The 25,524-nt window shown below is 47.0% G+C and overlaps 1 protein-coding gene across 2 annotated transcripts; it reads right to left on the bottom strand.

Moving 5' to 3' along the window:
- Positions 1-12,474: 12,474 nt before the first annotated feature.
- On the bottom strand, positions 12,475-24,179 carry KRT72 (keratin 72). Of its 2 annotated transcripts, XM_006904559.1 has the most exons (9): positions 23,721-24,179; positions 21,956-22,170; positions 17,982-18,042; positions 17,515-17,610; positions 16,633-16,797; positions 15,861-15,986; positions 14,114-14,334; positions 13,420-13,454; positions 12,475-12,668 (listed from the first exon to the last, which is right to left on the bottom strand). In XM_006904559.1, the coding sequence occupies exons 1-9, from the start codon at positions 24,177-24,179 to the stop codon at positions 12,481-12,483; spliced, it is 1,566 nt and encodes a 521-aa protein (XP_006904621.1). In that variant the 3' UTR covers positions 12,475-12,480. The 2 variants fall into 2 exon arrangements, with proteins under 2 accessions (XP_006904621.1, XP_006904622.1); XM_006904560.1 differs by lacking the exon at positions 15,861-15,986 and having other exon boundaries at positions 12,481-12,668.
- Between the last annotated feature and the right edge of the window lie 1,345 nt (positions 24,180-25,524).

Here is a 25,524-nt window from a genome sequence, read left to right as displayed (position 1 = left end):
GAAGGCCCAGGGGCCATAGGCAATTTGTGGAACAGAGATCTCCAAGCCCTTTGCAGCAACAAAGTGCCTCTGATATTGAGTGGAATATGCTGCCTTTGCAGACTGGAGGGGTCTAATCAGGCATTTATCTATGCTCCTAATTAGGGACCTGGAGTGTTATCCCCTTCAGAGATCTCCTAGCTTTATTTTTCCAGGGCTGCCTCCTTCTAGCTTATCTATCAGCCAGGAGCAAGGGAAATGCCTAGCTTTATCCAAGAGGGCTCATCGGAAAACTCCAGATTCCTGGTCTTGTTGAGAAGCTGGGGTGTTCGTGCCAGAGAAGTACCAGGAACCACTCTCTGGGTCACTCTAAGGACCACAGCTGTCCGGCAATGGAACAGATCCCCAGGAGGTTAGTGGAAATGACTGCATGGCCTCCCAGTAGGGTTACTGTCTGGGGCTTTCTGTATGGGGCAGGCCTAAGTAGTGGTGACCTCAATGTTACCTTTTCCAGTGAGACCCCTTTCAGGCAGCCGGCAGTTCCTGGAGCTGAATTTTTCCTCCTGGACAAGGTGATCTGTTTCATCCTACAAGGTCAGGCTGTAGAGCAGCCTCAGGAGCTGGGACATTAGCCCTTCTCTCCCTGGGGAGAAGGTCTGCCCCCACACTCCCTAGGGAAACATTCCATGTCCAGTGACCAAGGTACAGGAGACCCTGAGGCTCACTCCGGGGTTCAGGGTGGGCTGTTCTGCTGGTTTCCTATTACTTCAGAAGCCATTCACTCTTGGAATAGAGAGAACAGCTCTTTTTAGCTCAGGTAGTCCTGGGGCAGGGGATGGAGGGTGAAATACTAAAAAATTATTTCAAAAACAGACACCTGGTAGCTGCTTTAATGCAGGACTCTGACCACTTCTATAACTAAATTGGGGAGCCTTGATCTGTTTGGATCAGCTACAGAGTAGTAGACAACTGCTCTGGCTGCTAGAGAAGGGAAAGGGAGAGATGGTGAGCGAGATGAGTGTAGGCCTGGAACGCTGCCTCAGATGGTTTTCCCCTGCACTGTGAACTCCTCTCAGCCTCTGAGGCAGTGGTAGAGGCTCATTCTCCAGGGACCCTATCTCCTGACCTTCCTGGCAGGGCCTGGCCCTAAAGCATGAGAAGTGGGTTCCTTGCTCTTCTGAAGCAGATTGCAAGTGCTGATGTTCTGAATGTCAACAAATGGTCGAAGTCCTTTAGCCAGAGTGACCAATGTATGACTCCAGCCCTCAAGAAGCCTGCAGACCAATGAGAGGTATCTACACAAAGAATTTAATGTGGGGCCAAAGTTCTAGAGTAACATAAGAGCATTGTGAACAGAGATTAGAGGTATGCTGGGGAGGGAAGCTGATTTACATTAGAGGTTTTAGGGACCTCCAGAAAGCCAGATTTATACCCCCAACAGCACTCATCACCTGGGCTACCTTAGAGCAGGTGCTCCCAGGCAGCTGGGATTCAAATATGACTTGCAGTAGGAGGAGCAATGGTGTCAGCGGTAGGCTCGGTTGTGGTCACAGTGACAGTAGTAACAAAAAGAGTTAACACTGACTGTTCACTTTGCATGTGCCAAGCATTGTGCTGAGCACTACAAGAATTTCTGATTTAAGCCTCACATTACTAACTTCACAGTTGAAGAAACTGAGGCTTAGCGATGTTAAGGAACTTGCCCAAGGTCAGTCCGTTAATAAGCCAGGGCCGGAACTGGAATTCAAGTGTGTCTGGTTTCGAAGTCCTTGTTCCTAAACATCTCTATCACATAATGTCAGAGATGAGAGTCAGAACCAACAATGCATAGACTTTCTGATGCGTGAGGCAGGCATGGCAGCCATGGGCTCTGATCCTCTCGTGCTGGTGTTTCTCATGTGTTGTTAAAACAGATTGATGACACAAGGAGAATGGGAGGTTGCTCCTGAACTGGGGACTTATCTAAGGTGGTTGCTCTAGACTAGACATCACTCTAGGGTTCAGAGAAAAAGTCAACTTAAGTGGGATGAGCAGAAAGAGGAAAAGACTCACTTTCACACAGGGCTATTTTATTCTAGACTCCCCCCATCCCCAGTAGTAGGGCCTTCCTTGAGGGTCTCCCACTGGGTAATACACATGGTTCTGGTGAGCCACGTCTCCTGGGCCAAGTTTGTACCTCTGCTGTCTGGCTGAATGAGCCCCGATATGCTAGGGGAGCTAGATCTCCAACTGGGGACCTTAACAAAAGAACATTTACAAAGTAGGAAAGGTATGAGGCTGGATCTTCAAGGCTGGAGAAGACTTAGGGTAAATAAAAACAGAGTTTCCGGTGCCCAGGGAAAATGCTGCAGAATGAACTGAGCCCATCCGCAGAGAAGCGCCAGGACTAGGGCTGGGGTCCTGGCACCTTTTGTGTTTATTCCACTCACACTCAATGAGCACTTCTCTGTGCAGGCCCTGTGCTGAGGGCTGGTCAGTAAGGGTCTAGATGGTGACGACGGTGATGATGGCAACGGCAGTGATGGTCGTGACACAGAAGGAAGAGGAAGAAGCTGAGGGAGATTTCCTGACAGAAGTGTTGTGACTGTGGACACACACGGATGCCCCTCCCACCTGATTCCTAGGGGTTTTAATTGCAGAGAATTTTCTTTGGCCTACACAGTAGAATCTCTGACAGTTCCAATTTTCACAGTGTTAGCCACCCTTTGAATAAACATTACACTCCACACCTCAGAGTAGGTGCTCCCAGGCCATGGGGATGCAAGTGAAGTCTTTGAGTTCACAGGACTGATGAGTGTAACCAAGGCCTGAAGAGATTGTTTTATTCAATAAGTATAAACTGAGTGCCTACTGTGTGTACTACTCAATGCTAGACACTGAGAGAGGGAGACATCGAAGATACTCTCCTTTCTAAGAAATTGAGATTGAACCGGATAAGACAAAATAGAAGCCCATTAAAGCTGTCTTGCTCTTATTATTGCTGTAGCTTAACTCCACATGACAGTATTCAATAATGTGCTTACATGAGTGACTCAGGTAAGCTGTCATTGAAATTTTAATTTTTCTAAAATCAGAATAAAATACATCGGGCTCTCTGAGGTAGGGGTTGAGAACTGGAACGTGAGCCAGACTGGATGGGTGCACAGTGCATCCGAAAGGCAGTGAGCAGCCCAAGCTGATTGTAGGAGAAGGTTTGACTTGGAGAGCAGAAAGTAATGTGAGAAAGATGGTGGCCAAGGCAATTCCCTTCGCCCTGCAGACAGTGTGGAATAGTGCGAGGGTCCTGAGGGGAAGAAACATCGCAAAGGGAAGAGAACAGTGTTTTAGATTAAAGAACAGGCTCCGTGTTACCCAAGGAGAACTGCAAGAGACAGGACTCCAGAGAGCCCCGGAGGACCTGAGTCCATTTGCGCTACAGTTTCCCGCCGTCTCGGTGAAGGATATTCCTGGAGGGTAAAAGTCCCGCTTCACAGAAAACACCACACTGGAGGTAAATAGAAAGCAGTGCCGCGAATAACCCCAAATGAACATATCCAAAGTCATGTCTGCTTGGATGGAGAATGGATCCTTAAGGTCAATTTACTCTAGTCCATTGGCCTTTTGACTACTCCTGAGCACAGTCATGGGAACCAACATTCTGTAGATCATTAACAGAGAGAGAAAGAAACTTGAAGGATTCTTGAGCTAACTTTGGGGCGACAAGGCTTCGGGACAAACTATAGCACCTTAGAACTGGAAGACTTGAAAATGAGCTCTCTGATTATTTGAAATGAGCTCAGTAAAGAAAACTAATGTTCTCTGCTTGTCCGAACCAGTTCAAAAGGAGCCGTTTTTCCGTCCTCATCCAAAGTTAGCAAAAAGCTGAAACAATAGTTCATCTGCTTTTCTCTCATTCCCTCCACACCCCTCTTAATACCCTTCACCTTCCTGACATGAAATTCTCTGGGTCCTGGCGAATCCAGTCCCATGACAAATGGGACACGCACCTGAGGGGTGGAGCAGAGCCCACTCTGCAGTCTGGGATTCGAGACATGGTTCTGGGGGCAAGGTGGGAGAGGACGTGGAGAGAGCGAGGCAGAAAGTTATGTGTTAGTAGCAAAGAGAAGGGGCAACTCTGGGCACAGAAGATGAGGAAAGTACCCTAGACAAGATGATTGGGAGTAGCTAAAGACAATTTTGTAGGATGACGAACTGTCCCTGTTTCCCAGGGCTGATGGGTTTTCCAAGACAGAGGGCTTCCAGGGCTACTACCTGGATAGTTCTGGAAAACCTGGGTGGTTGATGACCCAAACATCACCCACCAGAGTACAGAGTACCAGATTCTCCAGTAGTTTGTAGAGGTCAGTGAAGTTACATCTCTCCAAGTCTGTAAAACTTAAATACTCAAGCAATACTCTCCATCCCTACTAGTCCCTCTTGCCCCTGCCCCACCCCTACACACATGTGTTAACATGAATTCTCCAGATTATTAAGAAAACAGGGAGTTGATCCCATCAATTTAAATTAAATTCCACTCTCACTCATCAAATGCCTGCTGTTACAGGCACTGTGCTGAGTAAAATCCCAGACGAGTAGTCAACGTGGTCCAAATTCCCATTTCCTCATGCCGCATGTAGAAGACATTGTGTAGTGAGCTTCTATTTATTAAAACTTAGCAAAGGATGTATAGTAACCTGATATGTGGCAATGGTTCCTTCAGCCCCGCTAGTCTTAAAACTTTGTATCGGCACTTCTTGGCGTCTCTCCACGAACACCTTTCTCTGAGTCTAGGGTCTTCTGCTGTCCTCCCTGTAGCATTAGCATCCCCTTCCTTCTGTCTGCAGGAGCCCAGCTCAGGAGGGGAATGTCCGATGCTTCCCCCCTCAAGAGAGAAACGTCACAGTAGCTCAGGAGGGGAATGTTCAATGCTTCCCTCCTCAAGAGAGAAATGTCACAGCAGTTTAACTGAGTGCCTGCAGGGCCCTTAGGGCACCTTTGTGCCGATTAGAAAAGATGCTCCTTCCTCTGGGCAGATGCAGCCCTTCGCCTAGGTACATAGCTGAATTTCAGCCCCCACTCGCTCTTCACCCAGCCAGCCCTAGTGCTGGGCACAACCTGGACAGCGTTTGGAGCAGCCCTGGGTGGCTTGCTCACATCTCAAGGATAGGCTCATGTTATACTGGTGAGCTGGAGCTTCTGGCCAGAATTCTCTTTCTCCCAAAGGGAGGATCATCAGAGTCCCTTGGCTTCTCTCCTGAGCTCACCTCTTCTTCCAAGACTGGCTGAGTCCTGTCTTCCAGCCCCCTGAATTTTCCTCTCTGAGTTCTGTGGGAAACTCATGGTCTCCCATTTCCCACCACTGTCCACTCTGGGCTCTTTCCACTGGGAACTGCCCTGCCCTGCTTCCCTCTGGCTTAGAGACCTGCGGACTCGTTTTCATTATTCCCGGCCTGAATGTCCTTTTGCCTAGAGCACATCCTGGCCTGTGTCTCACTTAGCTTCTCCATTCTTACTTCTCTCTCTCCTCCTCCCACCCTGGCTTCTCATACACTGTGACCATCAGAGCCCCAGCCCTTTAGTGTCGTGCTCTTTAGTTCTATTTCTATTCTCTTTTTTTAAAAAACAGAAACTCTCTGAGCTCTTTACAATTCCCCCACCGCCCACCCCCACTACCTGCCTCACCATCGCAGGGAGACTTCCTCTAAGCTCAATGCACAGAGGTATGTCAGACAAGCTGGGTCTCGCTCTGGGAAGGACACGTTTTCTTCCATTTGCTCCGGGCAGAATACTGCCAGGCTCTCATTCTTGTATTATTTCACCCATCTCCTTACCACAGACCCCTCTCCCCACCCCCAGCCAGTTCTGCAGGAAGTTTGTAAGGTATTTTCTAACTCTCCTTTGTCGCATTTCTTTTTTCCGAAAGAGAATAGAGAGGCTGGGGGAAGTGCCTTAATCTTTTGATCTTGACTATGAAGTTTGAAGCTTGATCCGCCTCTTCCTTTGCCCATTTCCAAAGCAAACAAGCCAGGCTCCACTGCGGGTGGTAATTAAGCCAGTCATCACTAATGACATGCTCTCTATCTCCCATCGGAGCACAGTGCAGCGCTGTCCAAACAGGAGGAAGAAGACCAACTCCACCCCCACCCTGTCCCCTAGGGGAAGCCACTGGAGAAGTGGGTTGGGCCTAGGGGAGCACCTGCCTCAGGTGTGAGAGAAATGGCCATAACCCTTCCCTTTGCCCACATTATAACTGAGCCTGCTGGTCTCTATGGACAGGAGAGGTGAGGGACAGGAGAAGACAGGGCGGAAGCACGAAAGGGCACGGATGACCACAGGCAAGGTAGGAACTGGGAGGAAAAAATGTAAAAGTAGCACATCAAGAAAGAAATATAAAAAATAAGTGAGTATTTTAGGAAAAGGGAACTAGAAAAGACTGGATCAGTGGGGAGAGGTGAGTTGGTCCTGAGCTGAGGGGCTAAAAACACAGGGAGAATGAAGGGTGAGCCCAGAGGCTGGAGGCTGGGGCTTGAACTGAGCCTTTGGCAGCTCCACTCCAGCCTGGTTGGAAGGAATGAGTTACTGGCTGGCTGCAAGGAACATCCTCACTGCTTTGCCGAGGAGCCCTAAGCACTACCCTCCAGAATGCAAGTCTGCCAGGGACCTAGAGGCTCAGGCAGGTGGGTCTCAGGCGATGCTCAGTGATGACAACTAAGGGTGGGGTCAGAGTGTGAGCTCCTCCCTCTGTAACTGAGACCACTGCCCAGCCCTCTGAAAAGTTCTGTCTGCCTTCCCTTGTAGAGAAGGAGACCTGTAGACCAAGTCCCCATCTCCCCAGTGTCATGGGCTCGCACTGAGACAAGTAGGACTTTATGGCTAGGCTATAAGATGTGACAATGAAGCTGTGGGTTCAGGAGGCTAGCTGTGAAATGAGCCTACAGATCAGAGAGTAGGGGAGAGTGACACGCACTAGGACGCAAGAAGTCTGTAGGTGTGAGTCAGTGAACACAGGGGTCTGGGGCATACTCCCTTCTAGTCAGGAAAAAGGAACAGCTGGGCAACATGCCGCAAGGGTGGGCACTGTCTTGCATAACAGAGAGCCAAAGGAGAGGACTGAGAGGGACCAGCATACATGGGGGAGAACTTTCTGGAAATAGATGTGGGCTGCGCGGGCCGAGGAAAATGCGATGGGGGAAGAACCTCTGGCTTGGACTGGAATCCAGCAGAAAACTAGTCTGGCAATAGAGCCTCAGGTGTAGACATGAAGTGATCATTTGTTGGAAGCTTACTTGATACATTTTAACTCATTTCATCCTCATACCAATCCTATGACAAAAATGTTCTTATTTTTCCCACTTTACAAACAAAGAAACATAGGAGCAGGGAAACTGAGTTGCCCAAGTCATGGTTATAAGTGGCAAAAGAAACAAAACAACAATGAGATTCACTCTAGACTGGACAAGTGCTAAGTGTATGTCTTTATACACTGGGTGACTTCCTACATTAAGGTCCCCTCCAGCCCTGTGATCCATGAGGCTCTGGTTCAGGTCATGAGTTGGGAGCAGCTTTAATCTGGAAGTTGGTGCTATATCTGGGGTTCCAGCAAGAAGGATCTGCAACCCTGAGAGCCCTCCCGGGAATAGGCTGATTAGAAGCAAGAAGGAGGGATTCAGGCAATAAGCCTCTAATTGGGACCCTGGCATCTACTGGGAGATGTCGTGTGGACAGAGCGAGGGTGGGGCGGGAGGGGAGATGGAATGGGTGATAGAAAGTGGTTTGCAAGAGACAAGAGACCCTCAGCATCTCTGGTGGTCCTGGCAGCATTTGCCAAACGTGAACTTAAGAGTCAAGGGATGATGTCATAAGCAAACTGATTATCCTACAAGCAATTGTCATCCAGAAGGTGGCAGAGGTGGTGGAGGCCCTGGAAGAAAGGTTGGAGGCAGCTGGCAAAGGGCAGCTCAAACCTCAGAGCAGCTGCCAAATGTGATCTAAAAAGTCTTTAAGATGATCCCTCTCTCCAACAAGTCATATCCCTTTCACCTCCTCCAGGAAGCCTTCCCAGATTGTCTGTTCAGCTCTGATCCTTTCCTTCCTCTTGGCTGTGCTTTGCTAGCACTTCCATGCCTGGATTATCTACTGCATGAGAGAGAGAGAGAGAGAGAGAGAGAGAGAGAGAGAACTTAGAGCACCCCCACCCCCACCCATAGAGCCATTGTAGGGGTTTACACACAGTGTTGGTGGAGCTGGGGAGCTTATTGCTGAGTAATGGGGACTCTCACGCTCAGAACCTCCAGATCAACACCAAGATTCTCAGGCACCCATTGAGAAAGAGCAGTCCGAAGGCCCTGAGTTCTCTGATTAGAGGTGAAGAGGTTTGGGCAGCAGCAGCCCCCCTCCCCCACCCACCTCCTGTGACAGGAGAAGTCAGAGAGGAGAGGGAGAGGAGACAGGAGCCAGGGCCTGGGCAATACGGAGGCTGAGACCAGCCTGGGCATGCCAGGGAACGAAACAGCATCTCCTCCAGCTGGCAGCTCCACAGTGGGCACAGAGCCTGTCCAAGATCATTTCACACCCTCTCTGTTGTAGGGAAGTCTCCAGGGCCACGCAGATGGAAAGTGCAGTACCCGGATCTGATGACAGAGGGCAGTATATGCACAAAATACAGGCACAGAGAAGTTATTTTTTTCCTGCTTGGAAATTAGCCAGCCATTGGTAACTGGATGGGAATGTACATCAATGAATAGACCCAGATCCCTCTGCCCTGCACTTAGCACATTTCAGCCAGGTGTCTGGGCACAGTCCTGCTGTGAATTGACTGATTGTGAACCAGTGCATGACTGGCAAACACAGAAGGCTTCATAAACACACATTAACAATTCGCTTAATAACAACTAACATCTATTGGCTGCAAACTGTATTCCGAGCACTGTATTTCTTCCATTATCCCTTTTCACATTCTCAACTCTCTTCTAAGGTGAAAATGTTACCAAGAGTGGGGATCCTCTACCAGTGCGTTGTTCAGGTTCTCGATGTCTCAAACAAAGAATTGAGCAAAACACCGAAATACAGTAGAAAAGAAAAGTTTTGTTAGAAGGAAAAGTACACTTCCAGAAATGGAAGCGGGTCTGAGCCAGAGAAGGCTGGCTTAAAAGGCCTGGTAACAAAGCCTTTGGGGTTTTTATCCCTATTTGCTGCGGGTGGTTACTTTTCTTAGAGGGGTGGGCTTCCTTGATTGACAGGACTCAATGATTCATCATTTTGCGTTCTGCACATGTGTTCCCAGAATTCAGTCTTATAATGATGTTAATGAACTTCCAGGCATATGCATTATATTATAATGATGGTATAAAGAGGCTCAGATAAATTGAAGGTTGTTGGGGTCTTCATTGCGTAGGTGCGTAGGAGTGGGTGACTAGCTTAAACTGGTACCTAATTCTCTGCCTACTTGTTTCTTTGTGTGAGTTTAAAAACTGCCTTCTGGCTTGCTTAATTGTGGGCGGATTAGGACGGATCCCTTCTAGGATAGGACAACCTCAGTGTCTTTGCAGGCAGACCCAAAATCCCCTAACTTTCCTGCCTAATTCTTTTCCATCTAAGAGCCATGAACCCCCTTATTATTAGCATGGATGTTGAGGGACCGGAGGTCTCTTCTTCTGTATCTGCTTTCTGCTGAGAATGGCCATAGTCCCTGCCTGCAGGAGTTTCATGGAGCTCTTTCCTTTTCTGCCTCAGTCAGGGTAGGGTCTTGGGTTTCCTGCTAAAGTGCTATTTAGTCCCTAGACAAGGAAAAGAAGATACCAACTTATTATTTAAATCATATATCTATTAATTTCTATTATTGATTTGTTTATTAAGTGAGTAAAGGGAAACAGGCTTGGTTAATATATTTCTTTAAGAGTAAAAAAAAAAAAAAAAAACCTTTGGCCTGACGTCCCCTCCCCTCTCAGACTCTAAGGCTTAACACCATTTCTGCTAACAGTAGGCTGATGACCCTTATCAATAGCCAGAGGATCTAAGTCACCAGTTTGGAGCAAATATCAGGATTTGAGGGAGAGGGCCTTTTTCCCTAAGAAAAGAAGAAAACTTAACTAGGTTTACTAAAAAGATTAAGAATTTTTACAAGTGGTGTCCTATCTCAAGTGTGGACTATGGAATTGGACTGGGGTTCAACTCCCAAGTCTGCCATTTACTAACTACGTGATGTTGGACAGGTTATTTAAGCCCACTGAGCCTCAATATCCTCATTAGTGAGATGTACATTATTATAATAGCACCTTATGACAATAATCCCTGTCAGGTTGTTGGGAGAGTTAATCAAGTTAATTCTGAACAGACATAAACTGTTCAAAAGAGTTAGTGCTAAGAACAGTACCTGGCATATAGGAAGCACTCAATAAGTACCAGTTTATGTCAATCCTATTTTACAAGGACAGGGTCCTTCACTAGCCATTAGAAGAGCCAGGGTTTGAAGCCAGCTAGTATGCTAGACCTAAGGGGGCTGGCTATTTGCCTGACATGGTGCTGGCTTATGCCTGTCGTCTGAGGATCGAATTCAGCATGTGTCCAGAATAAAAGTGTCCCAGTTTGGTTAATAAACGTATAAACTGCATACACATGGATGCATAGAAAGCAATTTTTTTTTAACCTGAATGTGTTTCATCTTTTGCATGCCAAATCATCTGGACATGCATGTACCTTGAACTCTTTCTCTCCCGTGAAGGTAAGCTAGACTAAGCCACACATTCCTGTGGCAAACGTATGTTGAGTGCTGACTGTGAGCTAGGCTTGAAGAACCAGGAAAAAGGAGCTGTGAGCGGGGAGGGTGAGAGGACAGATGTGTGCACAGCTAACATGACACCCGGAAAATAAAGCACCAACTGTAATACAGTCAGGAATGGTGCTGTGGGCGTGCGGGGCTGTGAACTTGGGCAGAGCACTTAGCCATCCGGGACTGCATTTGCTCCCCTATATAGTAGAGGGACAGGAGAGAGCTGCTGAGACAGCAGCTCTAATGTTCCTTCTCATTTAATGCTTGATGACTTAACAGAGTCCACCGGAAAGGACCAGAAAATGCATGAACACAGGAGGTGACATTTTAGCTGGGCCACAAAAGATAAACGGGCTTTTAGTAAATGGAGCATGAGTTCCCATGGTTGAAAAATCATATTTGCAAAGGTCTGTGGGCTTGAAAAGTTCTGGCCTGCTTAGAGAAATACTGGAGCATAAGGACAGGAAATGACATAGGAATAGGAGGGGTCATGGGCGCCTTGAAAGCCACTTTCAAACGAGGCTCATCCTTGGAACGTGGTCTCGCCTTTGAGGATTCTGCTCCTTAGCGCTGTGCTCAAGTCAACTGTGCCAACTGAGTCTAAGAAAACAAACACTCTTGCAGAAACACACACACACCCCCCTAAAAGATCACCCTTCTTACCTTAGTTTTTCTTCATAACAGTTATCACTACCGACAGCATATTATATATTCCTTTGTTAGTTGCTTATTTTTACTCTTCCCACCAGACTGTAAGCTCTCTGAGAACAGAGTCTGTGCCTGTTTGTTTACTGCAGCATTCCCAGTACCTGAGCAATGCCTGGCTCACTAAGGAGTTTCCAATGAGCCACTGCTATATAAAAAAATACAGATGCATCCATAAACACATATACATACAGGCCTCAAACTTTAAGGTGAAAAAGATCTGGCTGGAAGAAAAGGAAAGCAAGGCCAGTGTTGTGGAGCAGGATTGGGGGGCGGGTTGGCAGGAGAATGAAGAGATGAATAAAAAGGAAGATCAATCACTCTAACAATGAGAGGCAATTAGTGTGGGACACGGAGCGCTTTTGAGAACTGGATGGAGGATGGTGTGAGCCTCTCTGTAACGGGGTGATGATGCCTGTCTCACAGGGCCAGTGTGTGAAATAGGGACCCCAATGCACAAGAAGCCCTGAGTCTGTCCAGAGGTGCATCAGTAACAAATCTCAGCCTTTTACTAGGAGCAGCTCTCGCTCAAAGTCTACCTGGCCAGAACCAGACAGCAAAGATCCGTGTCAGGCCAGAGACCAGAGGAAAGCAAGAATTAGGAGAAGAAAAGTTAGAGGGGATGATGCAGATGTCGACATCCTGGGCAAGAGACTGACACTGAGAATCAAATGGCATTTATTGAGCGTTTATTGAAGGAGAAGCAGAGAATGAGACGTGAACCCAACCAGAGGACAAAGAGAGCTCCTTGGTGATGAAGGCCCAAGAAAGACACATGGGGACACAGAGGCCGGCACCTGGCTGCAAGGAAGCATCCTGGGTATGTGTGTTATCTCTGCATTTGCGGCAGTGACCCAGTAAAAGATGGCCAAGGAGGAGGTCACCAAGCGCCCAAGATTGGACTTCCTGCACAGGAGCCTTGCCCCCCTGCTGACGTCAACAGGGAGGAGAGGGGACTGGGATTGTGGTTACAGGGGCAGCATTTCCTGACTTGGAAAAGAACCCCGGGAGAGGAGAGGTGGTTGATGGGTTCTGGAGCTTTCTGCCCTTCATCTGGAGGCCTTCTTTTTGGTCGCACAGCTGCTGCCAGAGGTTTTGGTAAAGGGATCCTTGAATTCACTGCCACAGCTGCCTTTGGTTTTGACGTCCGCAGCCCCAGGTTTGTAGCTGTAACTGCTCGAAGCACCAAAGCCCATGCTGAAGCCAGCCCCTCCTGCACCAGTGTTGCTGATGACAGCTGGAATGGGCAGAAGACGACACTCTGTCAGTACTCCCGGGGCATCCTGGCCACTCCTTCACTCTCCCCTTTGGTGGCTTCACATGGAGACAGATTCTCTCTATTGTGTATTTTTAGTTTACTTGGACATTTTCATCAGCAGATCATTTTTCATGTACTTGGCCCCATGTATTTGAACTTTTCCTGTTAGTCTGTGTCAATCTACCACTATCGGACTTTCAGCTTCCACCGGCTCAATCAGAGAACTTCCCTACATGAAGAAAGGCCTTCATGCAGGCCTTCGGGTGCTGCTGCTAAAGAAAGAGGCTACCAGAGTGTCCCTGCTTCTCACATGACAGCAGCTCCCCAGCACTCTCTCTAGCTTTTCAATTCAGAGGAGGTGATTTCAGTTATCATTCCCCTTTCAGGTTCCCCTCAATAACCTCTTACTGCAATTCAGGGCCTTAATTTTGTTCTGGCCTCAGTAAAAATAGAATATAGCCATTAAGCGTTATTCTTACAATAGACTCTTGGATTACACACTGTTGAGTATCATTTGATCTTTTTACAGGTTATATGTTTGTATTTCATGATATTATTTTTCTCCATCCATGGCTTCTCCTTGGTGACTAAAGCCAGCTCCCTCTTTGTGTCCCTAAATCTCCCCTGAACCCACTCTGGTTTTCTGACTTCTCTTTGGTGCCATGGAATTAGAGGAACTTAGACTTGTAGGAGGTGACCAAGGGTAGAACGGGGTCCTACAGGTACTTACAGATGCTCACAGAATTTGGGTATTCACCAGACATCCTGAAGAGAGAGAAGGAAAACAGATAAACTCACCATAAGCCATCACCCCATCTATCCAGGGAGTCTCCTCTGTGAATTAGCCTCTCCTCTCAGAATGTCTCAACTTCTTCCCCATCCCAGACTACTTTCTTCCCATAAGACTCAGTAGGACCTCCCAAGAAATGAAGAACCAAGATGAAAAATCTGCTACGAGGAGTCAGCTTTCCATCAAAGTGGCTTTGGGATTATCTGATGTGTGGGATAACTGGGCCTCCACTTCCCTCTAGTGATGCCCTCGGTTTTAGACAATTAAGAGGAATGAGCTCACAGCTTCAAGGGCCCCATCTTTGCCAAAGCCACCTTGAACATATATGACTCTTGGAGGCCGTCCTGCCCCTCCCACCATCTACCCTTAAAAAAGCATCACAAAGGGCCAGAGATGCTCTGTTTCTCAAACATTGCTGATGTTAATACTTCCTCTCCTAACACCTCTCTGGGATTTTTTATGACTCAGTTCTTCTTGCTGTCTAACTTTGGTCTTTCCTACTGCATCATGTCAAATCCATTTTCTATCAAGTTTTACTTCAGTAGGACCTGAACAGAACCAAACTGTTTGCTTTCAGTCTTCCTAAGGCAAAGACAGAGCTGCTCCAGACAAAAGATATCTATCTGGTCCTCACCTGCACTCCTCGCCCTCCAGCAGCTTGCGGTAGGTGGCGATCTCCACGTCCAGAGCCAGCTTTGTGCTCATCAGCTCCTGGTACTCCCTCAGCATCCGGCCCAGCTCCTCCTTGGCCTGGTGCAGGGCAGCCTCTAGCTCGTCTAGCTTGGCCCTGGCATCTTTCAGAGCACAGTCACCTCTCTGTTCAGCATCGGCAATGGCCGTCTCCAGATTGGAGCACTGAGGAGCAAGCAGATTGAGCGCTTTGAGTCAGAGAACGGTTCTGAAATCTTGCTCAGAGGACCTCCCTTCATTTGAGGTCCTCATCACCTTTGGACATCACTAGAGGAGAACCTGTCCTTCCCTCAATTCTAGGCATGATTCACCCTAACTCATGCTGTGGCATATAACAATAGAGCGTTCTTGCCATGAAAGAGAGAAGGGAAAGGGCACGGAGAAGGTGCACTACCTGGGCATATGGAGCCTGCTCTCACTCTTTCGGTCTGTAACATTGGCTGTAAGATTCTAATGCCAACCCTGAAAAGTCTCCGGGTAACTGACCTTAGTTCTGACTCACAGTGTAAAGGTTGTTTTAGGGGATCTTGTAAATCATGACAAAAAATTGGGGACTAATAAAGTTCCTATTAATAAAATGTCTGTTCAATAAATCTGCCACACTCACTTTCTTGCCTCCAAAATTCTTCAGAGAATCATGCTACATGGCAATAGCCTTAAAAAAAAAAAACCGACTGGTTTTACAAGCTTACAAACATCTGCTGTTTGGTGAAAACATAACTTGCAGGAGGAAACTGCAGGTGGAGCTCTGTGGTGTCTACGTGAAAGCTTGGGGGCAGGGAGCAGGGAGCTTCCTGAGCCTTGTAGTTTTGGGTGTGCGTTCCGATCACTTGGATGAAGTTTTGATGAGATCTATGTATCTGGCTTCTCTTTCTGATGTGTCCCCTTCCTCTAGAGTTACATTTGCTTCACCCCAAGGAGAGCAAATGATCCTGAGGCCGCATAGAATTCTAGACTTGTCCAGCTGCCATCACCCTCCTCTGCCGGGCAGGCTCCCAGCCATGCAAACACCCACAGCTTTTTGAGTGAGTGGCTCACAGCCTCGGTGGCAACACCTAAGTTGCCCAACCAGGGAAAACTATGTCCCATCCTCAGAACTGGGAAAGGCAAACACAGAGCAGAGCCCTGGGCCAAGGCTACGGTAGGAGGCTCTTTCTTCTCCACTCTTCTCTAAAAGCCACAGCCCGACCCTCCTTCCTCCAGCATGGATTCATCATGTGAAACCTCCTAATACCTCTCTTTTACCGACTGCATCAGTTCGAAACCCCATTGCCCAGCTTTGAAGGAGCCCATAATCCACCCCTTCCTACCTAAAGGTGTCCTGCTCCCTGCCACCCAACCCATATGGACCTTCTGCTCAGAGTCCACATCTCTCCTCCCTACACACATGCTATGCACATGTCCACCTCAGGTCCACTGCTCCTGCTGGCTCCTTTTCCAGGCCCCTACTGCTCTCTTTTCTGCCTCTATTCCAGCGTAATCCCACCCCCTGCAGGCAGTTCCAGCCCCTCAGGACTCCTACAGCACTTGAGGGGCATGCTGCACAGTGGATGGATGCTTCTTCCTTCTATATGGGTGTGGACTGTTCTCTCTTGAATTATAAGTGCCCAAAGGGACCTTTTTCCATATTTGGTCCTATACAGATTGGTACTCAATAAATTCTGTTAGCTGATTCATTGTGTGGAACCCACCTGCTTCTTCACACTCCCTATCTCTGAGCGAATCCTCTGGATCAGCCGGTTGAGCTCTGAGATCTCAGCCTTGGTGAGTTTGAGGTCATCCCCATGCTGGCCCGCCGTGACCTGCAGCTCCTGGATCTGAGATTGGGGGATGAGATATGAGGAGAACAGGATAGCTGAGCATTCACCTTTTAAGAGCATTCAGCATGGGGGGAGGGCCACATACAGTTCTCATTACCCAGGTAGTATAGACAGAAGGGAGGGAGGAAAGAGAGAGAGAAAGGGCAGAAAGGAGACAGAGAAAGACAACCCTTTCCTTCTGGATAAGAAGGTCCTGACCCAGTTCAGCAGAATCCTCAGGTTCTTAAATGTGAGAGCCTTGGTGGAATTTGAATTCCCTATCCTTATTTTGACAAAGTTGAAAACCAGAAAAGCCAAGATATCTGGATTACCCACAAAAATGGTGTCAGAATCTTATCAAGGCTGTGGCTGCTGTGGCTCCTGCTGTCAGCAAGGGCCACAGCAGAGGAAGGGCTAAGGCCCATACATGTCCCCAACGCGTGCCAAGACTGTGGTTGATCTCCCTGGACCACAGGGAGGCATTTCCACGAGGCCCAACTCCAAGACAAAGGAGATCTCCACCCAGCCCAAATACACACACATGCACATGCATGCACGCATGCACACATGCAAACACACGAGCACATACATGCACTCATGCACATATGATGAGAGGGCAGCAGATGTGGTCACTGGGCCTTGACACGACTGGCACACAGCTCACCTTGCTCTGGTACAGGGCCTCAGCCTCGGCCTTGCTCTTCAGGGCGATCTCCTCGTACTGGGCACGGACCTCATTAATGATGCTGTCCAGGTCCAGATCCCGGTTGTTGTCCATGGACAGGATGACAGATGTGTCACTGATGTGTGACTGGATCTGAGCAATCTCCTAGGGGAAAGTTAGGGGGTCCCCGTAAGGGGAGCACATCTCTCGATCCTCCCCGGCAAACTCCTCACTGACTTTTCTGCCCTCCTTCCACAGAAGCCACCAATGCCAATGCATGCTGGGTGTGAGATGCACACTTTGTCCTTTGAGTCCATGTGAGACCACCCTCTCCATCATGCACTCAGGACTGCTCCCACCCTTATTCCATACTCTGCAGCGACGGCCACCCTTCATCCATAGAATCAAGTCTGACCTCCTTACATGGCACTCAGAGCCCTCTAGCGAGTCACCAGTGACCTTCCCTTCTGCAGGCTCCTCATGCTTTAGCACACCTCAGGCCTCTGTATCTTCACTTGTTCTGCTTTTTAGAGCTGGAGCATCATGCCCCATGGAGATTTTCCCCATCTTTCTCCAGAAGCCTTCTCTGACAGCTCAGGCAGAATTCACCATTCACTCTGCTCTCCCAAAGTTCATCTATATGCTGTTTTCCCTACCAGACTGGAATTCCTAGAGGATAGGAATTATTTCTTCTCCATCATGTTTTTCTCAAAGCCCACCTCATCGTTCAGCACATAGTAGGGCCTCAGCGAAAGTCAGCTGCACTGAACTGAGGGGCTAGGCTACTCTGCCAGCCTTCGGTCTGTACAATCATCCAGGCCAAAGGCCAGAAGCTACTTGTAAGAGAGGCAGATCACACAAGGAGGTCAACCAGGTCCTTACCCCTTCATAGAGGCACTTGAAGAATTTGATCTCATCTGTCAAGGAGTCCACCTTGGCTTGGAGCTCAACCTTGTTCATGTAGGCAGCATCTACATCCTGGGGAACACAGAGAGCGGTCGACTGCCCTCCCTCCCCTTACCCCTGCCACAAGGAGCCTCAGGTTCCTTACTCTCTTTACTCCCCCTACCCCATGCTCCACAGGGCGGCCCCATACCCGAGAGCAAACCAACAAATGTGCGGTGCAATGGTGCACCAGAAGTGTGGCAAATACCTGAATTTTAAGCTGGTAGGTTCTGGAAATAGCGTGTGTCTCAGGCTTGGAGAGAGGATCTGGGAAATTAGAATCCCAGTCTCCCCTGCCCAAGGGATGGAGGTACCTACAAGGTCCCTTTCCTCAGCCTACAAACATCACCGTGATGTGCTCGGGGAGCCCTTTGGGCTTCCACCTGCCCTGTTTCTCCCCTTACCTTCTTGAGAACCACAAACTCATTCTCAGCAGCTGTGCGTCTGTGAATCTCCACCTCATACCTACATGGGGCCAAAGAAAGGGGAGAGTTTGGCCATTGGGATAATTCAGTCCTGCAAACACTCGCTAAGCAGTTAGTGATAACCTATGTCAAGAGCAGCAAGACAATGGTCTACAAACTGGGGGTTCATGTACCCCTGGAACATGCATAGCCTTCTTCAAGGGGATGTGACAAGGACAAGTTTAAAGGAATACATTTCCAGCTCCTTAGTTCATATTCAGTCTGCCCTAAAATGGATATGCCTAGGAAGGCAACTGTGAAGAAGTCGTCATGCAGGTTCCACTGTCCCACCTTCCTTTCACAACCACCCGCTCCCCGAGACAGCAGAAAGACGCATTTCGTTGCCATCTGGCACCGTAGTACAGTGCATTGGCCCAAAGTGCAAAATCTCCCAGGCACCGAACAAAACACTATCTCGCCTTCGAGCTGTATGTTATACCTGTCTCATACGTATTTCTGTTCCAAGTGAAGCAAGGTTTTGGAAATAGGTGTTCAGATGAGGCTGAGATGTACGTAATACAGATATATCGTGGACTAGGGAAGTAAGAGTGTTGATCATTTCGCTTAAAGACTTCACTATCCCATCCCTTATTATTGTCAATGAATGTATTACAGGACATTTGTGAAAGGAAACAAAACAGAGCATTGGAAAGAAATAATTAATGCTAGAAAATGGCTTTTTTAAATATACTTTAACATGAGGAAATCTTTTCGGCTTTTTACTCCTTCCTAAGGCATGTCACTGACTGCTAAGGAAAAAGAAAAGCTTTGTGGAACGGCTGAAGTAGTACAGGTTAGTGAAATGGGTTATTTAAAATGGGACTGGAACATTTTCTGAGATTGCCAGATTTTCCTAGTTACACTGGATAAAACATACAGAAAACATTTTACGTGATTTGTCTCAGATTCCATGTGTATTTTTCAAAAGATAATTGAAAACCTTTTATCGAATTATATTATGAAATATTTTCTATTTATTTATGTAATAGTTTCTATTATATTATGTAATAGTTTCTATTACAACCAATCTTTATCTCATTTTATCTTAGTAAATATTCAATTTTATCTTCCTCCTATTAACCGAAAAAGCATATGCTAGTTGCAGACCAATTAGATTTTAGCAGTTTAAATCTCTCTACTTCGTAAAAAACATAGAAAAGAATTGATCATGATGGCTAGCAAAACTAATGACATTCATTTGTTATAAATAATTTCTCATTATTTACTTCTAGAAACCAAACATCAGAATTCAATGGGCATACACACATTTACAAAGAGAAACAATGCATTCTGTGGTACTATTGGCTTTATAAATAACTTATCATTTTAAAAATACATTACAATGCATAATTGAAAGTTAAATCATGACAAAGTGCATATTGACTTATCTCGTTTTAGAACATAGATATATTAATTGTATTAAATCTACATTATTTTAATCTTGAATGTTTTCAATAACCTACTGTACAAGATGTAGCTCTTAGTTTATTGCTTAGTGGATTCTGTAATAGTCCCCAAAGTACATATTTATATTTTTATTTGAATTTAGAAATGAAACCAGACTATTTCTGATAGAAAGCAACTCTTATTTCTCTTGTTTGACAATGAAAGCTGGCTTTCCAAATTAAGCTAGATGGCAGATGTTTTCTATAAAGTGAATGAGCTAAATATGCAGCTCTAAAGTTTTGGAAATGTGTGTATGTGTATGTACACATATATAAAAAGTAGGATTAAAACATTATTTTTTTAAATAAAGAATTTGCAGAAGTGTATTAAATACTAACAATGATTTTATGTTCCCAGTCTTCTTTGGTCTACTGGATTAAACACATTACCCAAAGGGACAGAGCATGGTATATAAACAGTGGCCATTTAGCCAGTCTTGGTAAAACTGGTTTAAAAAAACTTCCCAGAAATTTGAAAGGTAAATGACTTTATTGACAAATCCTTTTTGCAAGTCAGGTGTTTTTCAATTTTTGCTCTCAACAAAAAGAAAGAGCTGAGTTGTCAGTTGACAGCTTGTTAAAAATGATCTTTAGTAATGAGTCATAATGTGATTTTGACACAAAATGATTTATCTAAGAAATATATATATCAAATATGGGATACTTTATAGCCACTGAGGATAAATCGATGAACAAAACAAACAAATATACCTGCCTTCGTGGAGCAGAGAGAGAAACAATAAACATAACAAACAAGTAAATTATATAGCATGTTAGAAAATAACAAGTACTATGGGAGAAAGAAAAAGCAGAAAAACTGGAAAGGCATTCAAAGAACTGAGTAACACTGCTCTTGCAAAACTCCCTCCATTAAAATCTATCTGAATGAACAAAGTTTCCCAGCACTTAGATAAGAATGAAAAAAAATATAGGACTAGAATCCTGTCTCATCGTTGCAAGAATCAATATGTATACATGAATTACTAAGCCACTTGGGGAAGAAATCTAGTATCCAAAGCTAAGGCTTCTGACAACAGGGACCAATGCTTTACATGTATCTAGCACTTTGGTTCTTTTGAGAACTGTTAATACATTACTATCTGGCTTTACCTTCTAAACCAGCAGTCCTCAACCTTTTTGGCACCAGGGACTGGTGTTCCTATGAGACTCTAATGTCTGATGCTTTGAGGTAGCATTGAGGTGGTGATGCCAGCACTGGGGAACAGCTGCAAATGCAGATAAAGCTTCTCTTGCTTGACCTGTCGCTCACCTCCTGCTGTGAGGCCTGGTTCCTAACAGGCCATGGACTGGTACCAGTCTGCAGCCCAGGGGTTGGGGACTCCTGCACTAAACTGCTCTTAACTGCTCTTATAGGTGGCAAGGCAGGTATCAGTATCTGATTTTTATAAATATCAAAACTAAAGTTAACAGAGGATCAAGAGACTAACCCATGGTCATTCAACTAGTGGGTGGTAATTCTGGAACACATGGTGTTTCCACTCTGAAAAGCCCAGAGACAGCACAGCCCCTGGATGCCTCTGACATCTGGGACATCTGGGCTGTGCTGGGCAGCCCTCTCTTCTTTCCAGAATCCTGCTCAAACCTCCATCGGGCTCCGATATTCCCATTTTAATTTCCCTCAATCTCAATCCACACTGGATTTATTTCCACTGATTGGGAGCTACCCGAAAGGGTTTTTTAAGACTGTCTCCACAATCTGAGTGTTTTCAGAGGGCAGGGACCATGTCACCTCCTCCCTCAGGATCCCCATGCAGAGTCCTGCCTTAGGGAGACTTCAGAATAGGAATGGGCAGGCAGATCAAACACGGAACAAGGAAGTTACTCAGATGTGACCATCTCCGCCCCTTGAATGTGGCAGAAGTCATCTATCCCCAGAAACCCTGGCACCTGGAAGCAAATCGCCCAAATATCAGAAATATCAGTTCGCACTCAGCCCGGATGTATCGCTCTTTCTCCATTGGCCCAACTTGGGGGTAGAAATGCTCTCTGGTTTCAAGTATGTTATCAATTATTCGCTTTAATGGTGGCATTCAGCAGCACAGATATGATTCAGCATGAAAAAAGTTTTAAAAACTTATTTTTGCTTAGCTTTAAGACTTGTTCTGGGATTGGTGGGGTGTCTCGTGTTCTGGGAATTCCCACAGAAAACTTCACTCAGCAGGGGCTACAAAGCCATTTGTGCTGTCCATCTGGTTTTGAGACAATTCTCTTCCTCCCACCCCTCCATTTCCCATGTTAAAAATTAAGCACACCATTTCCTAGGCAATTCAGAACACCATTTGGGGTAGCTCTTTTCTCTTCCTAAGTCTCATTCTGTCTGATTCTCTCTCTCTTCTTTATAGGAAAAGAAGCCTCAGTGGGATCAGCAAAAGATCTCAGAAGGCAAAAATGCTGGCTCAGAATCCAAACCTCATCTGTAACAAAACTATCCAGTGCCTCTCCACTCACCTCTTCTTGTAGTCCTCCACCAAATCTTGCATGGTCCTCAGCTCTGAGTCCAGCCTCACCCGGTCCCCTGACAGCGTCTCCAGCTGCTTCCGCAGGGTGCTGATGTAGCCCTCAAGGATGGGCTCCAGGTTGTTCTTGCAGTTGTTCAGGTCCAGCTGCTGCAGCAGCTCCCACTTGGTCTCCAGCACCTGGTTCTGCTGCTCCAGGAACCGCACCTGGAACCCAAAGGTGGTCACAGCCCAGAATCCCCATGCTGTTGCCTCTCAAGAGTGAGAAGAGGGCCCCAGAAATCAGAAGCAGTCATCCTGAGAAGGAGGTAAGGGACAGAAAAGACCAAGTCTCCTTAGAGAGTGGATTTGGCCAAGGGGACATGTCCATCTGGGTCTCCAGGACAAGAAATAAGATCCAGTCTAAAAGAAATTGGGAAATAGGCTTAAGTAGTGCTGTAACTGCCACTGTGCGTTATTATGTGATTGAGAGAGCTTCTTTTGCTACAAATGCTGGTGTTTTCAGAGTGAAGGGAAATGAGAAGCAGAGAAGAAACAGTGATGCAGGGTTTGAACTGGGAAGTCATCTGGTCGTTAGCATGCTCTTTCTTATGTGCAGCCTAAACGGCTCTTGGTTGGTTTGTTTCTTTGCTTTTCAGCGTGTGGATTATCACATCTTTATAAGGTTCCTTCCTACTTGAACAAAGGTCTCATGTTTTTGGACTAAATAAATTCAAGCACTCTGCTGCTCACCAGCATTCCTCTTCTCACCTATCTCTGTAGCTGGAGGGAGAGAAGGAAATATGCTAGGAAAAAACAGACTTAGATAGAGAAAGAAAGTTCTCGGGATAGCTGTTTCTTCCACTCCAGTCCTCTCCCTTCCAATCACCTTTCCTCTTCTCGAGCATAGTAGTGAGGGACGCAGTCTATAGCTGCCTGTTCTATCAACTGGGGCACATTTCTTAGCCTCTCTCTGTCTGAGTTTCCTCAGCTACAAGGCAGAATGATAACAGAATCATGAATTGTGCATCGATAAATGAGAACCACTTGAGACAGCACCAGGCACTGAGGAATGTCAGCTATTCCTAATATTATGTCCCCTATCACTCATGGTCTGCCCCAGGTGGAGACAAAAGAAGCCTATTCTTTGTCTCCTCCTCATTCATTGAGATCACTACCTCTGAATCTCCAGAGACATCTTCCTTGTTACTCAACACATATACACACAATACACACATGTAACTTGACATGCCCTCCTCTGCTTCTTCTTCCTTCAGGCCCGTCCTTCAATTTTCTGGCCCTTTTCTCCCATCTCCTCTACAAACTTACCTGGCTTACACTCTTGCCCACTTCCTGTCTTCCAAATCCTTCCCCATGCACCAAGCATCATATCTTGTGACACCTGCTGGCCTGTGTCCCTCTAGTGTCCTTGTCCTGGATGTGTGTCTCCATCTTTTTGTCTGACATTGAAAGCCCTCAGAGGACCCATTCCTTGCATCTCCTGCCCCTTATGCACCCCGCTTCCTTCCCAGGGTCTTCTCCTGCAAAGAAGGAATGAAGCTCCGATTTATCCAGCATGTGTGCTGGGCACTGTTCTAAGCATTTTATAAACATCCAATTCCTTCTCGTTACAGCCCTAGGGAGTAAGAGCCACTTTTTGCTCATTTTATAGATGAGGAAAGGGAGGCTCAGTTCCCATGCAGCTAGCTGTCAGTGGCAGAGCTAGCACCCTTGTGTACAGTGGTCACCAATGCACGGACAGATCCTCCAGGACCCACCTTGTCAATGAAGGAGGCAAACTTGTTGTTCAGCGCCTTGATCTGCTCCCGCTCCTGGGAGCGCACTTTCTGGATCTTGGGGTCCACCTCCACGTTGAGGGGGGCCAGGAGGCTCTTGTTGACGGTGACCTGAGGGATGCCTCCCGGCGGGCACACAGATGGACATGCAGGCCCCAGGCCGGCGCTGCCAAAGATGGTGCCTACAAAGCCCCCCAGGCGGCCACCAGTACCAGCGCAGTGGCCCAGTGCAAAGGTGCCGCCCCGCCCGGCCGAGGTGCTCAGGGCCAGGCGCCGGCCGCCCCCCAGGTTGAAGAGGCTCCTGCTACCAAAGGCGGCTGTGCTCTTGACTCCGGCCCTGAACGAGGCAGAGCTGCTGCTGACCCTGCCCGAGATGATTGTGGAGCAACCGCTGAAGCCCAGGCGCTCCCCGCCGGGGTAGGGGTGCAGCTGGCGGCTCATGGTTTCCAGGATGTGCTGCTAGGTGGTGCGGGAGACAGGAGACTGTACAGAGAGCGGCTGGACCTACTGCCCTCGCTCACCTCTTAAATAGCTGTGTGCAGGCTGGGCGGGCTGGAGTCAGCCTAATTCGTAGGTAGGGAACATCATTTAGGCCGTATGGGATCTCTTGGAAATTACCATTCCTCTCTGAGATTTTTGTCTCTTCCTTCCTGAACTCCCCATGAATCCCCTATAAAATGGCCCAGAACCCTGCATTTGCTTTGCTTGCCTCCTGGATTATAATAATTTGACTGCCTTATCTCTAGTTACTGCCCTCCAATTACTGAGGTTATCACTGCTGAGATCTCCAGTGGAAGTTTCCAGGGCGTCTGGCCTCTCTGAGTGTGTGGGATGAAGTGGGAGGTCTGGAGAAGCAGATGTCCAGGCTGATTCTGCTTCAGAAGGATATTACCAGGGTCAAGAATATTCCAGAGAATCATCCTTAGCCTATCCACTGATGCTTCCTTGGGCTTCTGGATGAGGACGGCTCTGTCTTGAGTACTGGAAGGAAGTTGGGAAAGTGAAGATTCTGGCCTATCTGCAAGACTCTCAGTATGCTAGGGGAGGCAAGACACAGCGACAGACTTAAGGTCACTGAGAACCCTGATCACAAGTGCTGGGGGGTGACTTTGGGCCATAGATGAAAGGTTTCTCCAGAAAAGCATTTCTGGAATAAGAGCAGGGAGATAATAGCTGGGCAGGCAAGAAAAAGAAGGCCTGTGGAGATGGCAGGGGAAAACTTTAGGACGGTGGTCTTTCCTGAGGTTTTTTTTTTTTTTTAGTTTTTAGTTTTGTTTTATTTCTTGAATAGTGGAAGAGCATCATTTATTTAATCCAAGGAACCTCCAATTGGGACATTTACTGACCTGCTGTCACTGATTCTGGATCAATATGTGACCAACTATTAGAAACAGGTCAAGAAAGGCTGAGAAAAAGTCTGAAACTAAGAACCAGATTCTAGAACTTCATCGTATGTCACTCTAGAACTTCATTCTGTGTTAGCTTTCTTCGATCCAACCCAATTTTCTTTCCTCCAACTTAAGTTGCCTTCTATTCTTTTATTCTCTTAGAAATGACCCCTTCCCATAGTGCTCCTCTGGCACCCAGGCGGGGTTCTGTTTCATCACTCTTACTCCTCAGCATGAGTACTAGGTATATGTCCTATTTCCCGCCATCAGATTGACAGGTCCCTCTGGATTAACCCCTTGCTCATCCCAGGCCTTAGTACCAGGGACATTCGGGATAAATGTGAAACAGACTGCTACATACAACGAGGTTCATTGCTGTGACCTCTGATATACCCTGG

Source organism: Pteropus alecto, unplaced genomic scaffold (genome assembly GCF_000325575.1).
Source record: "Pteropus alecto unplaced genomic scaffold, ASM32557v1 scaffold220, whole genome shotgun sequence".
NCBI lineage: Eukaryota > Metazoa > Chordata > Mammalia > Chiroptera > Pteropodidae > Pteropus > Pteropus alecto.
Note: the sequence above shows the minus strand (reverse complement) of the source record. Positions and strands in the feature narration are given on the sequence as shown.